Source organism: Haemaphysalis longicornis, unplaced genomic scaffold, assembly GCF_048455015.1.
Source record: "Haemaphysalis longicornis isolate Haplotype H1 unplaced genomic scaffold, Haemaphysalis longicornis Haplotype H1 scaffold_6, whole genome shotgun sequence".
Taxonomy (NCBI): Eukaryota; Metazoa; Arthropoda; class Arachnida; order Ixodida; family Ixodidae; genus Haemaphysalis; species Haemaphysalis longicornis.
Window position 1 is genome coordinate 155,277,783 of NW_027526407.1, and position 17,417 is coordinate 155,295,199.

The 17,417-nt window shown below is 49.3% G+C and overlaps 1 protein-coding gene across 1 annotated transcript; it reads right to left on the reverse strand.

Annotated features, from left to right (window-relative positions):
• Positions 1-8,566: 8,566 nt before the first annotated feature.
• LOC144141995 (uncharacterized) lies at positions 8,567-16,004 on the reverse strand. Its single transcript, XM_077673426.1, has 2 exons — positions 15,326-16,004; positions 8,567-9,141 (listed from the first exon to the last, which is right to left on the reverse strand). Exon 1 carries the CDS (start codon positions 15,969-15,971, stop codon positions 15,375-15,377), a length of 597 nt encoding a protein of 198 aa, XP_077529552.1. The 5' UTR covers positions 15,972-16,004; the 3' UTR covers positions 8,567-9,141; positions 15,326-15,374.
• Positions 16,005-17,417: the final 1,413 nt, after the last annotated feature.

The following is a 17,417-nucleotide window of genomic DNA, read 5'->3' on the forward strand; positions in this document are numbered from 1 at the left end:
TGAAGTCTCGACCTTAGAGCTGAGGATGGAAGGTGCAAAAGCTGGTTGTGTATAGAGTGACGCACTGAATAATGCAAAGCTGCCCCAAAACAGTTAAAAATAAATAAATTTAACCGAATACATTCTTACTGCCGGAATCGCTCCGAAGCTTGGGCACGCTCCGGATTAAAAGTGCGCATTTGCGCCGAACTTCGAACACAAACCACCGAGAACCGGAATCGATCCTTGAGAGATGTAGCGTGAGCCTAGCTCAACAGCTGCTGGTCAGTATGGCCCAGCTGCCCGCGAGGTCGTAGCCAAGGTATACCACACCAGATCCCGAGACAACTATCACCGGGCCATACAGGAGCCCAGTTGCGCTGCAAAATTGGAAGCAGTGGCCGAAATGGTGGGTAGGCAGCCCAGCAGGCACGACTCTCGCTGCGAACGTCACGCCGTCGTAGGGTGTTTTCCCGCCAGTTCCGGATTTCGGCGAGATCCCAAATCCCCGAGGCTCGATGGACGACGAATGCATCTTCAATTACGCCCCCCTCCCTTTCTCGCTCTGTACACACAAACTTTCGAGGCGCCGGAGTGCAATTAGGAAGAGAACGTGGTAGCGCTATTAGGGAACCAAACGCAAGACGTCGGTGTAAAAAGAAAGCCGGCGTGGTCGGCGTGGCCGTAATTTGGTTGGCACACGACGGCCACTTGAAAGAAGCCGCTGTGCCCCCCGGGCAGAAGTTTATCTCCCCGGGGGTCGCGACCCAGCGGGCTACTCCTGACGGCTTCATTCCGGGGTCACGCCGGGGTCACCTTCTCACCTCTCTCCCGGCGAGAAGCAGCACAGCGCCTTCGTGCTTTATATGGCGTTGATTTTTTTTTTCAACGTGCACACATTCTGTTTTTCCCTGTTTCGTCCTGTGCTGTGTTAGGTGAACAGCTCGGTTTTTTAGTTTATTTTTATTCATCCCTGGAGCTACTGTGCTTGGAGTGAAGGGGTTAACAGGCGTAGCTCAATTCCGCGTAACGTTTGCGGGTAACATTCTTTCGTAAGCGCAAGGTTAATAATTATTAAATTGTTGTATATTCAAGATAGTTATAGTTAGCTTAATTAGAACTGAAACTTGGGCAAGTTCGTACCAGGATAACTTATGCATTGAATCCTAGCGACTGCCCAGTCTGCATTATTCTTCTGTGTGCTCGTTTATTTTGTGCAAGGAAATTTGCACAAGGACAGCTAGCGCTTGCCAAAAGTATTATGTTGTGAATTGCAACCGTGATTTCAGCATTGCTGCCAAGAAAATTTGAATAACAAACGCAACCGGCCAACACTCCAGTGTGTCTGCTTCTACCCGCTTTCTGCCTTGTCAGAAAATATTTCCAGCGCCTTAAGACGTGCCATAACATTGCGTTTTTTTTTTTTGCTTTAGTGATTTTATTTCTGGATTTATAATGACGCCAATTCTAACCTGAAAGTTGTTCACGCTGCAGGTTTAATGTAAAAACCTGCATTATTTGTCGCCATTTTCTCTTTCACCTTGGTGGTCGAAGCCCTCACGAAACAGGGATGAAGGGAGAGAGACGATAGTGTCGTGTCGTCTCAATACCTGCGTCCCCTGTTTTGTCAGAACTTACCAACTAGCCCAATTGTCCATTCTTTTGATCGTCTTTTTCCTCTTATGAACCTTGTTAACAACCAGGTTACTCCCACTCATGTTTGCCATTTCCAACGTCACGCAGTGAAGTTTTCCCGAAGAAAAAGCGCGTACGCGTCCTGTCCGCGCTTTTCTGGGGTGGTTTCTCTGATAAATACTCATAGACGTTGGGATGAACAGTCGGGATTGCACAACTCGTAATCCGCCTCTTTCATTGCGGTGTGCTGCCACCTAGCGTGCCTAGCGGAAGTTGAAGCTGTAGGGTTTGCCGGCGTTTCCTCCGGCTGCGTTCTCGTTGTATGCACGACAATCCCACATTACGGCGAGGAGCAGCCGAAGTTTTTCTTCTGTGTTGGTGTTATAACGCCTTAAGATGACAGCCCCTGGTCATCACATAATACCAGGCGGCTTCTTATCACTGAATGAGGGCTGGCAGAGAAATCTCGGACAGATCCGTGTGCCGTCCGAGCAGCAGAGCGAGCAGACTTGGAGTCGTCTGGCATGAAGTGCGATCGCCAGCTCAACAAAGGCCGGCAGTTCGCAAAATGCCTTTAAGCGCTGGACGCATGTACGATTGGTGCACGCGATTCGCATGCGACTGATCGTTACGACTGTTGCCACGACTAGTCGTACGCGTGAATTTGAGACGGCCCGATGCGCGCATGAGATGCGTCGTCGGCGTCGCTCCGCCCACTGTTTTTGCCCCATGGTCAACTACGATGATCGCTGAGCTGAAGTTGTAGATTCTGCGCGTTTGTTCACAAGAAATGGATAAAGCAAGCAATCGTGAAGCGTTTTCTGCCTTCGGAAACAGTCCGCGCACACGCCGGCCGCGCCTGCCAGCTCGGCACACTCAGCGGCTCGAACCGGCGCAGACCACGGTAGCAACCGCGCTTATCGCTGCTCTTCTGAATCAATCTGATCGCTAAAAAGTTCCACATGCGAGAAAGTAGGTCTTAGTGTGGTGAAAAATTGTGCTAGGGATTGTTGTCAGGGCTTATTTTAAAAGCGGCGATCAGATATATCTGCCGCGATGCAAGCCTACGCTGACCGGTCGCCGCGGCGCGCGGTGCGCCGAGCGGCCGAAAGATGGCGATACCTGCGCGGAAGCATCGAAACAGGCTACGCAGGTGTCTTGATCACCGATCGCTCAAACGGCAGTTATAACTTAAATAGAGTTCCACATGCGAGAAAGGGGATGATAGTGTAGTGAAAAGTTCTGTTGCGGATTGTCATTCGCAGTTGCACAGATAGCAGCGATCAAATATCCGCCAGGATGCTAAACTCATCGGCATGCTAGTTCCCATCACCCGAGCCGACGCGAGCGACGCAAACCGCCGTAGCCGATCGCGTGCGGCCGACGGGAAGCGATAGAAGCCGACACCGTTCCCTTTTCGGCACTCCGAGTTACAGCGGAACGCAGCACAAGTTGTGGGCATTGTTCCGCGCACAACGAGCACACACAAAAAATCGAACGATGTAAATACAACCACGACCCCTTCCCCCTTGTGCGGGAGCTGTGGGGAATGTCGTCTGCTGCCCCTACTGGACTGCTTAGGGACTTGGCCGCTAGGGGATTGCGCATGCGCAGTGGGGTTGTGAAAGAGGCGGATTTTAGGTCGGTAAGGAGGAAGAGAAGGAGGAATAAACGTTTATTGATTCCTATAAAAGGAAGATTGAGAGCTGGATGATCTTCAGTGTAGTAGCGTTGACCATCCATGGTGGGTGGCGTCCATAGTCCAGGATGCCATGGCCCTCAGCTGCTTGCCTGGCTCGGATCACCAGGCCGCGCTGGCCATCCAGGACCTCGCTGGACAGCAGGGCCTCCCACTGCTCCGTCGATGGCGCCAGGACCTCTGGGAGTTCCTTCACACCTTTGCACTCCCGCACCATGTGCTAGAGAGTGTTGGGGGTGCCGCAGAATTGGCATTCGTAACTGTACAGGCAAAGATGAATCATGTGCAACTGTGAGGGGTGCGGGAAAGAGTTAGTTTGGAGTCTTCTTAACTGCGTCGCTTCTTCTTTGGTGAGTTGGGGATCAGGAGGTGGATATTTCCGTCTGCTCAATCTGTAATGTTCCAATATGTCCCTGGTGCGTCGTGGCATAGGTGGGAACATCGGCGGGGGAGTGGCTTGAGGTTCTCTGATGGGGGTGAGGGGAGCAGTTGTTGCCCGGTGAGAATGATCTCGGGCAGCGGCATCAGCCGCCATATTAACGAGATTTTTTTTGCGCAAAGCAGTGCATCGGCGACGCTTTCCGTTTTACGCCGGAGCTCATGGAGCTCTGCATTACCGCTTTCAGTACTGACAGAAAATTAGTTTTCCAAAAGTGACAAACTCAGCCTACAAGGCGCACAGAAACACGTGTGCGAACTAATAAACAAACGACGGGAGGTAAAGTGCGTTACCATACCCGCGCTTCGCATTCAACATGCGTCGAAGAACTGACCGGAGCGCCACCGCGGCCGGCCACCTCGGCCGTGTCATGAAACGAAGAATCGCTTTCCGATCAGCGGCGCAAGCGCACTGACGCCACTTCCTCCTTCTGGCCACCATAGCCCTGCTGCGCATGCTCGAGGAGCATGAGATTGGATTTGGATTGAATTGAAAAGGATTGGATTGGATCAAATTGAATGGAATTGTATTGTATTAGATTAGATTGGAAGTAGTTTTAACAGCAGTAAGCACTCTCACGGGTGATTTACGGTAAAAGTGACCTTCAGGGCTTCGCCCACTCGTCATGATTCACTTCGTGGAGATGCGTGAATTTTTTAAATGCAGAGCATTTCTTTAACTCACGATATCACCCGGCGTTGTCGGCGTGCCTCGGCGTCCGCAACAGCCGTTCCAGGTGCGCCCTCTCCCCCACTCCTTCTCTCCCGCATCACGCTACCCTCCTCGCTCTCAACAACAGGTCCGCACCCCTCACCCTACACTATATAAAGAAGTAATACTTACCGGCGCCTGGTTTCGATCCCACGACCCTGCGGGCGGAACGCAAGGTACATGGTGCTCTACCCACTGCGCCACAAAGCCGACACAGAATGGAAGGCTACGACCGCGCCTTATATCCTTGACTCATTCAAACTACGTCAAGAAGCTGCTGATACAACGCATTCACTACCTGTGGGCGGAACGCGAGGTACATGGTGCGCTTCCCACTGCGCCACAAAACCGACACAGAATGAAAGGCTACGAACGCGCCTTATATCCTTGGCTCATCCAAACTACGTCAAGAAGCTGCTGATACAACGCATTCACTACCACCAACTCCCCAAACACTAAACGTTAACGCAATACACCCACCCCCTATGCGACGCATTTACTCGAGTCCCCCTCGCGGGGAGATGGGCCCTTTTTTCTTACACCTTGCTCAGTGTACATCTGATTGGGTTTGTACGAGCCGTATTTCCTTAAGTTCAGAATATTCGTTTCTATAAAACGTTGTTCACGATACTATAAGCAGAATCACGTAACAGGCACTGTGCAGTCAGCCGATGCTGCGCCAGGAAATTGTCTGCACCATGACACGGTTTCGCAGTTGTCTGCGGACAGTAGTTCCTCATTCATTGGTGCCTCGACGTGTTTGTTAGGGCCTGTTATTGTTGTCCTAACCGTTCTTACCGGTATAAATGAATTGGAACTAAAATTTAAGCTGAATTAGCTCATTATGCAAACTCGGAATCCCTGCTTAATTTGCGTTTGAGTTTGTCCACCCCAGCCAAGCGCACAGGCGGCCCGTAATGCATCATAACCCTGTGGGGAAGCCAGCTGGCGAATCACGCGCCTAATAACTGTTTTTCCCTTCATATAGCTTATTGAGCGATGTTTTCGCGAAAATTGGCATCAGTGTTATTGCAGCATCAAAATGTTTCAAATGGACCAAACTAAATTATGTTCTGTCTTCGCCGCCCCTTTAAAATCAACTCCTTCTGGCTTGTGCTTCAGTCTAACGAATAAAGGGTTGCGAAAATACTGAAGTTATCGCTTCGAGTTTTGCATCAATATTATAAAATATGCGTTAGCCAAGAGCATCTACGACGACAAGTAAAGATGGCAGTATAAACGTTTATTTGAGCCGAAACGCAGACGCTTGAATCGTTTCTTCCACCATGAGAGATCCCTTCTTTTTCTTACGTCAAGTAAACTGAGCTGAAAACATGTTCTTCACATGTCTGGGGATTTCTGACAAATCTTTTTTGGATTTTTGTTTGTTACGTTTAATTACTATTTGTCTTAATCGCATGAGCGTTGTGCATTAAACAGACTATCACGATATCGGTCCCACTATATTTTTTACACTATTTTTGGCCAGAAAGGGTGTAACATTAGTGGGAAAAGGGTGTTTCGCGTGTGTTACACCTTTTTTCTTGAATCTGAACACCCTTTTTCTAGCTCTACACCCTTTTTGTGTAAAAAAAAAGGTGTTGATCAACTTCAACACCCTTGGTTTTTCTTCGGGTGTTGAAAGGGTGTGGAAAGGTTCAGCTGTTCGTTCAATAAGGCCATGCATGCATGTATAACTGCGTTCTAAAGAGGAAGACATACCCTAATACCCTCTTCTACTCGTAAGAAGTGTTCAAAAGCAAAAAAAAAACTATTCTTCTGTAGTGATCGCTCCTTTACATATACGGTGCGCCTCATGCCTCAAATAGATTTGGCACGTGAAACATCAATTTGAACCTTTAAAATTTATAGTTGTATGGCGAGAAGGTTGTTGAAACGGTGTGAAATAGGTGTTCAGTTGCAAAAAAGAACAGCGGAGCTGGGATCGACCTAGTTTCTTCCGTTGTTACTGTTTTGCTATACGTTTGCTAAGCTTTGCGATGTTCTTGCTAAACTAGGATAACCTCTGAGGGCTGAGGCCAAGTTTAACCGCATTTTACAAGCCTGTTCCACTGTGTCCCCCCACCCCTGGCAGGGGATCCAAGAGGGAAACAAGCTAGGTCGACCCCCAGCTATGCTGTTTATCCAGCCTCGCCTTGCACCACAATTGTATGGTGCGCCTTTTTTGCGTTTTAGAATCCCCAAAAGACTACTACCTTTGAAATGGTTCTTGAAACTTGTCCTTGCCGCCAAGCTATCCGCCGGAAGGAAAACTATCATCACCGACCTCTTCCCCAAGGAAAGGTACGCATGAAAGCTTTGTAAATGGGCTGTGTTTGGAATTCATTTGATGATTCGACATTCGGATAGTTCGCACATTTTTCGTACTTCCTAGAGATCCGAATTACCGAGCTTTCACTGCTGCATTCGGCGCGTGCGTATGTTTCCGCTTAACAAATGGATAGGGTGTATGCCCTCATCGAGCAGCCGTTGGTCAGCTGGGGAGATTTTAAAGACGATAGACTTTCTTTGGCTACTTACACCCAGAAAGTTCTGTCTGTGACTCGATTCAGCCAGCCGACCGAAGTGAACAAAATCTGCGCAATAGTCTTACATACTCACAGCCCGGTTTTAATTTTCATACTTGTCAAAATATTGAACAAGAACAAGATATTACGCCAATATAGGACAGAAAAAGAATATATCAGCGATTTGCAGTGTTCCTTTATAAAAAAAATTCATAGATGCTTGATTTTTGCGAGATGAAATACTGCATCCACTGCAGAAAAAAAAAAAGTTTCACTCCGTCGCCTCCTGTCGCCCGCGCCACTATAGCTTATGGTGGCATTTTAAGAAATCAAGCAGCAACAGTTCCGAAAGGTTCAACTAGTTAGGTTCCGCGTTCTATTTGGAACGCACGTGAAGCAGGGCAACGTGGTTCTATAAACGTTGAAGTTGGATGCCTCGATTCACGCGCGTCTCAGCCGTACGGCAGCGCTGGCATCGAGGCAACCGGCCCGGGTCAGTGGAACGTGGTAAATTTGAATTGACTTGAGCAACCCTTTAACGTGTTTACCTTGGAAGGAGCGCAATGCAAGAGGGACATCATTAGAGGTGAGCGGGAACGCAAAGGGGGACATCTACTTGGCAAATTATTTTTTCGAACCTGCGCTCCCCCAGTTCAGCTTAACAATTTTCACAGCCATTTTAAGCTTACCAAATGAATTACTTTTAATTCCTCGTCCCCAAATGTTTAACATTTTTTTTAAATGCGGAGCATTTCTTAGGCTCGCGATGTCACTCGTCGATGTTGTCGGCGCCGTCCACACGCTCACTGCGCAGGCGCGTCGCGTCGAGGCGCAGGTGCGCGTCTCTCCCCCGTACCCTCCTCGCTCTCAACAACAGGTGCGGCGGTGTGGGAGGAACGCGTGTACCCCGCGCGCTCCGTCGCTCTCAACAACAGCTGCGGCGGTGCGGGGGGAGCGCGTCTGTGCGCGCATGCGTCGTAGCTACCCATGCGCTGCGTCGCGCTCAACAGTAACGGTGGCAGGGCGTGTACACGTGATAACGGCGTGGTGGGTGCGTGAAAGTTCGTGGGCTTGTGTACGGAAGTGTGCGCAGGCGCGTCTCTCCCCCGTACTCCTCTCCCTCGAACGCGGGCGGTGTGTATATAAGCGGCGGAGCGCGCGTTCGGAATTCAGTCAAGGGCGTCTTTGCTTGGCTTTCGCTTGACTTGACGATTTGCTTGACGGCACCAAGCAATAAAGACAGACTTTAACTTTACACTCCTTGCCTTCGCTTCTCCTTCATTCAATAAATAAGAATAATAAAGACGAAATAACAATTAAGCATTCCCAAACCATACCCAATTACGCAACATTCACGCGATACCCCCCACCACTCTGCGACACATTCACTCGAGTTCCCCCCGTGGGAAGATGCGGGCGGGTTTTTTTTTTTTTGTCTGCGTGGTGTATGGACGCCGAATCTCACACAACATCCGGATTACTCACCGGCGAAGAGAAAAAAAATGGACGGACGAGTTTTAAAATATGAAAACATTTTATTAACAACATGTTCCCTGAACAGGACAAGACGCTGGAATGAGGTCTTGTTCTCTCGCGCGTCTTGTCTTCTTCCTGAGGATTCAACAATTGTATATGCGCTAGTATATGGCACTCTGAGGTAGTCCGAAAAAATAAGCGGATTCAAGACTCTTAGGACATAAATATCGGCTCGACCGCCGAAACGCCTATGTACAATGCTCCTCTTCCATTTGGGTAGTTTTCGAGACAGCACAAAAACGCAGTATTTACAGCACCCGAAAATGTGGGCGCAACAACGAGAAGACCTGAACTGTTGGCCTCGGAGAAGCCGCTGGTAAAAACGAATAACAACCGCTTTGCGGGAGCGAGGCACCAGGCCGGAATAATACTGCTTACTTTAAATGCCATTGTAAAGCCGATCTCGGTATCAGCACAAAAGTGTTCGCTCTTCAACAACAAGAAGTCGGCTTGCGGAGACAAAGAGGTCCCACGGGGAAGACGGGCTTTCAAGGCAGCGTCATTCTCGTGGGCTGCGGATCTTGATCATCCCAGCCCTTTCAGCGTGGTCTGATGGCAGTGAGACTTGAGCTTCGAGCAAAGGTTGTTCCAGGCCGCGAGTTCCCGAAGACAGGCTGAAATGAGGCAAAACGAAAATTTTCACTTTCCGTTAGGAACAAGTTCGTGCCAGCATTCGTATACAACTACTTCATCAATACATGGTTCGCTAAAAGAAGAATAAAATCACTCGCACGTTTTTAACTAATCATACCTTCCAGATTATTAAGAAATAACTTCAAAAGTGAACTATCATCTTCCCAGCTGGGAACCATCGGTATGTATGTAAGAACGGCTAAGAATTTCTAGAGCTGCGTTTTTATTCTTAATTGCTAAGCATAACCTGGGATTAGACGTAAATTTTCTGTAATTCAGGAACAGAAGTTCAGGAGACGCCACAAGAATCAAAAACCAAAAAGCGCAACGACAATTAACAAAAAAAACACAGCTTTATTAGCTAGGCATGGTGTACAATTGGGCCCGTTTCTATATCTTCTTTTTTTTCGGTCAATCACAGGTTACGCGTGAGGGGTACCTTTGAAACACGTTTTGAGAGCAGGGAAATCAACTCGCAAATCAACTGGGAACTAGCAACTAGTTACTACGTCGGTAACGATATAAAGCTCTGCGACGTTTATGCCATTCTGCGGGAGCGCACAACAAAAAGAAATATTCACGACACATCAAAAGACATAAGCAAATTGTGATTCAAATTTTTAGACGATGCGCAAGCAGTAGTGTTGAATTGCGGGACGTTCTTATGCCGGTATCATGTGCTCCAGCATGTGTCAGAGCTACTGTTCATGTTGAATGTTCCGAGTATGTCCCCCGCGCACACCGCACCGATAACATTTGTAAGAGAAGTGTCGCGTGGACGGCAGCGGGTTCATTCCACGCACGGTAGTGACGTGGTGAGTACACACTGGCACGTACCTAGTGTTTGTGCCATGTGTCATCATCATCATCAATCCCACCATCATCCATCTCCCTTTGCGACGTTCTCTTCGCATTTCGGTTCCTGCGACTGGAAGACTTGGCCAACCGCCCTTGTCAACTCTACATACACGCTTCTAGCGCGGGCGCGCTTTGCTGCTCTCCTAATACCTACTTGCGTAACTACCATGCTCAGACTTATTCCGTATACATGTCTCGAATACACGTTTCACACTCGAAGGATCCAACCAATTCGCCGTAGGCTCACCTTTACCCAGATAGAACTACAGAGTTGTACCGTTTCATGGTGCTCTCAGATTGGCTCGCATTCTTGGATGTTCTTGGTTCGTAGGGCCACCGCAGACGATGCGGAAAACGCGTGTGACGGCATGGGTTTTTGATTGACGTCGAAACTTGTTGCAGTTTCGCGGCCCCAACAGTGTGACGTAATAGCGTCCGGCATTGCCCACAACTGCCATCTGTGTTGCCGGACACCGAAACCGAGACTGGTTGAAAGAAAAGCATTGTAACTATTTCTATGCTGACTGCTGATCGGTATTTTGCTCGATTTTTCATCATTAGTGGGCGAATAGGTATTATTTACGGCATAAAATCGAAAAACCTAAAATTTGGTATTAGTACCCCTTTTAGAAAAACTCGTTAACTGAGGAATGCTTTTTTACAAACCACGATCCGCGGGATTTTGCGTGTTGTAAGCAGCTAACACTTGTAGGCAGTTCATCAACGACGCTTATCGCTCTAGGCTCGAAGAGTTCCAAATTTATAAGCACTGCAGGCAAGCAAAGCAATTTATTTCATGAGAGAACGCTACTAAAGGGGCTGTGAAAAGAAAATGCAAGTTTAGTTGATTAGAAAGACTGTCTTGTCGCTGTAACAACTATACCCATTACATTGCATACTTCCAACAAATGATCGAGAAAAAAAAAACGGCATTGCCGACTCTCTAGCCAATTTTCGGAGATTTTTCTGTGGCTTCACAGAATCCTTTCGCATGATTGGCGCCTGCCGGCCAAAGCACCTGTCAGTAAACTCGACTGGACGTTTACATACGTTCCGTTTAATCGTGTCACTTGAATGCGAACGTGCGCTTAAAACAATGAACAAAATGTTTTAGTGCTAAGCCATGACATGTCACTCCTGCTCATATTTCGTCACTGTGGCGCGAAATTTGAATGCTTTTCGATATTTATTGCGCTTTTTCGGTTGAAGCGTCTTTCTTGGGTGGAATAGTGCTTCCTGACTGAGCCACCACAGGCTAGTCCTTTCGAACTGGCCAAAGTTGTATTTTCTCTTCCTGGCTCCTTTAGGAGCAGTATGGCCCAGTGACAGCGAGGCACCAACTTTGCCGGAACTAGCATGACAGAAGCAACCAATGAACCCGGATTAAATACGCTTTTGAGATTGGTCCCTTCCTAAGCTCGAGCGGAGACCAGAATGGCCTGAGATGTGTTGAAAGCGTTCTACAGAGCAGCCATTTACTACAGCGTTCATTTACTGCAGCAGTTTACGACAGCGTTCTACAGCGCCGCCATGGCGGACGACCACTGCCGATCGGCCAGTTTGTACGTAGACATCTTTCATCGTCACTGTTACCGCCTTCATCTACACGCAGTAGAAATGGCGAAGGTCAAAGGTAGAGCGTCCTGATTGGCGTTTCCTTCATTGACTCGAGACAATGCTTGTAGCAGAGATGCGTAGACCCTCGAAGGGTCCGCAAAGGCAACTAAGCGGGTCCGCGAGTCCCTCTGTGGCACTCCCCGTTCCGCCCTTCTCGCCCGACCTTAACGCATAGAATTTATGGGTAACTCAAGTCTGCGTACACGATTTTAAGGTGGGAGCCAACGATTATCAAAGACTTCTTGACTCCTGCATCGTGTTTGCGCCTCGCTCTTCGCTTTCGTTTCTCCGTCTTCTGCCACGAATTACTCCAGCAGGAGCTTCCCAGCACAGTCAGAACGTACACAAGTTGTACGTGCCGCCGCGAGAACTCGTCACGGGGCACGCATCAGGTCAACTCTTGTTCCATTCTGCCGGGTTAGCTGGATGGTTAGAGAACTCCCCCGCAATGGGAACAGACCCAGCGTAGCTCAACCCTGGAGACCCAGACCATCCTCGTCTCCAGGGCCCAACAGGTCGCGGAGGCCCTCTGAGCCTCACCAACCCTTCTCCTTGATCCAGCCGCGAATAAAAGTGTCTCTCTCTCTCTCTCTCTTTCTCTCTCTCTCTCTCTCTCTCTCTCTCTCTCTCTCTCTCTTGCGACCCCTGTTCTTGTGGCTCGGGCTCAAATGAAGCACGAATAAAAATGTGTTTATGCTAATTTATTTTCTGCTTACACCGGCGGCGGCCATTTTGGTGGCATTCGTGTTGACACTGCCGACGGCTATTCCGGTCACGTTTCGCCCTTTATTAGGCATATAAAGCCTTCGCATTGAAAAAAGAAACCCGGGCCCTCTCCCTTAACGTGAAACCTGGGGAGGGGCAAAGCAGGCAGTGTAAAACTGTATTAAAATATTGTAAGCCTCTCTCTTGCGATACGGTGTGCTTACACACGCCACATCCCAGTTACGAAGCAGGATGAGAAGTGAAACTCGAAATGGAGGACTGCAAATTTTAAAGTTAAAGCGACTACGGAGCGAAATAGAAGCAAGCAAGCAAGCGCGAACGAAAAACCAATGTCCCGGTGTGTTCTTTCAGTACGCGTTTTTTTTTTTCCCCACTTGGATGAAACTTTGTAGCTCGAGTCGTTGGAAAATTCGTGTCGCGGAGTGTTATTTCAGTGCGCGTTACGTTCTATCGCGAGTCGTTGAAAAATTAGTGTCCCGGTGTGTTACTGTTGTGACTATATGAGAATACGACAACTAGAGAAGACGACGACATCAGACGCCGACAGCACGAGTCCTTAAGGTGCTTCGCCGCTAACTTTAAAAAGCAAACGGGTTGGCCACACGGCATTTCTCCCCGGAGCAGGAGCGTTAAAGTCGGCTTTTCGCGCAACACCCTAATTCTGCGAGAAAGCCAGCCACACAAAAGTCGGCCTTATAGGGGCGGCAAAAGTACTTGGATTAACAATATGACCCCTATCAGCACACTTCAACGTGGGGTACCCCCCGCCACTTTCGCAAGCCCAGTAGCGGCTTCCGCCACGCTGGTAATTCAGGTCCACTGGCTTATAAATTCATCCCAATTAGGCCGTCTGACCAAAACGCCTCGTGCGCTTCCTTCACACGTCGTTTCTCACGGGCAGGCTTGTACGTGCAGTGTGGGGCTTGTGCGTGCGACTGGGATTCTTTGAGTGCGCGTTTTCCACGCACATTTACCTGTGTTTACGTGCCAGTCGTTTCTTCTTTTCTCATTATTCTCAATTTCCCGTTATCCGGGCGGCATTTATTTCTGTATTCTTCATTAACGCACCGCGAGTAGCAAATTGCGCCTTTGGAAAGTCTGATCACGGACTGATTAAAAGCTGCCCTCACTTTTTACAACTTGTGAATTTAAATTACAGGTGAATCTTACTTGAACTCCTAGGGTCATTGTCTATGCGTATTTTATCTCAATGATGCTGCTTCATATGTTGACCTCCTAGGTGTAAAAGCTTGTTACCTCGCAGGAAGGGCATCTTTTTTTGCAAACTTTTGTGTAAGAAACAGAATTGACTTGCAAAAATCAAATGGATAAAATTCAAAAAATATTTTATGCTGCACGCACCGCGGTGCTCCGTGGTTATGGCGAGGACTGAGCGTGCTCTTTCCACAAAAGAAAACTTCGGCGAGGTATTTTTATCTCAAGCAATGGCGCACTCCTTCAGTTCACAACAATATCATTGGAGGGTCCATTTCCTGACAAAAAAAAAATAACACCAACTTGACTACCACGCATGATGTTTAAGCTGGCAAAAAGGTCCGCATGCCCGAACGGAAAGCTGAATCGCCTTTTTGACAGCACTTTTCGTGGCGGGTATTTGAATGCGGGGGTACGATTACATATCAGTGATTATTATGAACGCCGTATAGACAAAAAAACTGGCCGTAGCTTTCCGGCAAAGGGTTTGGCCTGCTTTATGGTCATCCTGTAGTAATGCCGTGCAAGCCTACCAGCTGTGCGGACAGTTAGGTTGCGATAGTGTTGTTACGACAAGTGATAGAGAATTAAAAAAAAATGCGCATTTTGTGTTGTTTTTCGTCGTCGCGTTTTTATCACAGACATCGTCCCGTATAAAAAAAAACAAAGTAAAATAAACCGCCTCTGTTAATCCGCGTGTGTTTGCAGTGATATTATCTTCTACCATTTAAGGCTAACGATAATGGCAATACCGACCTCCAGGAAATCAGAAGTGTAAAAAAGTGTCATTATGCGCGAGCCGCCGCGATCAAAGTTGGTTCAACCCGGGACGTGACTCAATGCGGGAAGATACTGCGTAAGCCCAGTGAGGAAAGTCCCCAGTGGAATCACTTAACCTCAGCATTGGCTGCATGGTGAAGAGTGTGCGCGGAATTTGAAAGCGTGGAACAGAGTGGATGCCGACGACCAGGAGTGCGCGACGGCATAGAAATGTTTTCATGCAAACTGACGCACCTCCCTCAACTTCGCATAAAGAGCTTCCTCGCCTTTTAGCCGGAAGAAAAATTTGTTTCTTCTCGCCACCGTCGGCAACGTATTAAAACGCAACCTCTAAAATGGGAGCATGAACACAACACTTGCTTTCCCGTTACGTCAACGTAACTTCCGCACATTTAAACACGAAGTAAACGTATATGGCTTAGGATCTCGACAGAATCCCAGCCTCTAGTTTGCATCCATGGACACCAATATGTCTGATCTGTTGCTTCACGGTCAAAGTTCTCATGATACGCGCCGCAGCACAATGCACCCACAACTGTCAGATACTGGGCATCGTTTTCAGGCGGTTTCATCGCTGTATACAATGGAGCCCAAAGTATGGCATGTCTGTCTTAAGAAAAGAGGTCACCAGTGATACACGCCACAGAGACAACGTCAGGAAACTTTACAAAACTGGCCTTCACCACCCTGCCGAATTGGTAGTGTACCGGTACTTTAAGCTTAAGGTGGCAGGGCCACCAAGCACGGACACTAAGTAGAAGAAGAGCCAGCGTAGAGATTACGTTCCATTCGGGAAATGTGCAGTTTTCTTAACTTCCTTCATAAATCACCTACAGGACGTCGTCATTGTTGCGCAACATAAATCCATTTCAGCTTGCAGCAGAGGTGCTTTTATAAAGTTAAAGAAGCGGGGAACATCAGAGATGTCGAGCGGTGACATCGATACCACAAGTAGGCAGAAATGCTTACCTGGCAGGCCGTATCCGGAGACCTTCGACAGCCAGCTCGAGGGTGGTCACTACGCCGCCGGCCACCACGAAGCCAGTTCCCACAACACCTCCTGCTCATCATCGTCCACCCGGACGCACTGCTGCAGCTCCTTCTTCGGCGAGACGCAGTCCTCGCGAAACACTCCCGCGTGCACGGCACGAGACACGCTGCTGCCGCCGTCGCTGCTGCCGGGCGACGAAACCGACTCGGTCGTCAGCGGGGATGCGCTCGAGTAGCCCGGCGTCGTGGCAGCTTCTCGGAGCAGCGCCGGGGGAGCCCTGTTCTCCTGCTGCTCCTGGTGCGTCGACGAGCGGCGCCTGGTGAGCTCGAGTAGCTCCTGCAGCTCGCGGATGTACTCGACGGCCGAGCGCAGGGTCTCGACCTTGCTGAGCTTCTTCTGGCCCGTCTGCGGCACGTGCTGGCGGAGCGCGTTGAAGCCGTGGTTCACGAGGCGCACGCGGTTCCGCTCGCGTTCGTTCCTCCGGGCCACGGCGGCCGTGTACGCCGGGGGAGCCGCTGATACGCACGATCCCGCCGCCACCGGTGATGCGGGTGAGCACTGGTGAGCGTGGTGCTGGTGGTGGTGAAGAGCGTGGTGGAAGAGCGCGATTCGATCGGGCTTCATGTCACCTTTCCGTGGTGGGAGTCGCGCGCGTTCTGCCGGCAGCGCGGACCAAAACTCGCTCCAGGAGGGAGCCCGGGAGAGAAGGGGGCGACGGCTGGCCTACCTCCTCCACCTCGTCTTAAATCGTAGCGCTTTTCTTTTCTTTTGCGTCTTGTTTTTCTGTTGCTATTTAAACCTCTCGCTTGTAGTGGCGCGCGTTTTCGCACGCGACTTCCTTCGCTCTAGGTTACCTGCGGCGTACAATGCCTTCCCTCCTCCCCCAGGGTTCTCCTCTGTGTCCTCTCCTTTTCTCGGGCATACGTGAAGAAATGGGCCGCCGGGTTCGGCCAATGGCGGCAGACTTGTGAGGGGCGCTCGTGACCCGGTACAATGGGCTCGCGCACAGCTCGGTACGGCCCACCGCCTCCCTCCTCCGACTACGGCACGCCGCTACGCCGCGGGGCTCGTGGGAACGTGCCAGCGATCTCGTCCGCTTGTCCCGAGGTGGCGGCACGTCCGCGTACATGACTTCTCTCGCGCCGTAAAAGCGTAGCGACATGCCGGATCTAAGGCATCTAAGGCACATCGAGGCTGCCCTGCGTGTTGGCGCTCTCGAGTGCTGGAGGCACTGTCTTGCAAGCGTGGACACGGGCCTCCTCTTGACATTCTGATATTTTTTGAAGCAGATATATGGGAAAAAAAAACGCGTCCGTGGAAGAGGTTGCATTGATGGTGAAATATAATTTGTATTGTATTCAGCGTTCAAAAAAATCTGAGTTACCGTGCCTCAAACCACAATGATGTAATGATGCCTCTTGTACTCAAACCATTGCTGGACGGCTTGGCTCGAGCCGTAGTAGTGTAAAAAGACGTTTTTTGTTTGTTTGTTTCCGCGCAAAAACATAGCGCCGTTTCAACAACCACGGATTAACAAACGAATTCGACAATCGAGAAGTGTGGCGGAGTTACGTCCGAATTATATCGAGGAGGTTGTAAATGTACGACGACGATAAATGTAAGAACGGACACATATGGATAAGTGCACCTGCGACCGTCAATACATTCCGGGGCCGCAAACGCGCGTGCATATATGTGCTCTCCGAACTCTGCCATGTAGACAATTAGCGCACAATTGGTTGGCGTGTCTACTCCTGACGACAGCAGGTCAATTTCGAAAACCCTTACTGTCAATAGGCTGTCGAAATGGGACTCATTGAAGAATAATGCCACCACCGATGTGGCACAGTGTTAGAACAGACGGAAGTTGCAGTAGTAAGCTAGTTAGGACAGTCACTAAGCCCTGTAACAAGTGGAACCCGTGCGAGGGGTAGGGCGAACAAGCAAGTCCGCGAAATAAACCCCTTCTAGACAGTGACAGAAAGAGAGAGAGAGAGAGAGAGAGAGAGAGAGAGAGAGAGAGAGAGAGAGAGAGAGAGAGAGAGAGAGAGAGAGAGAGAGAGAGAGAGA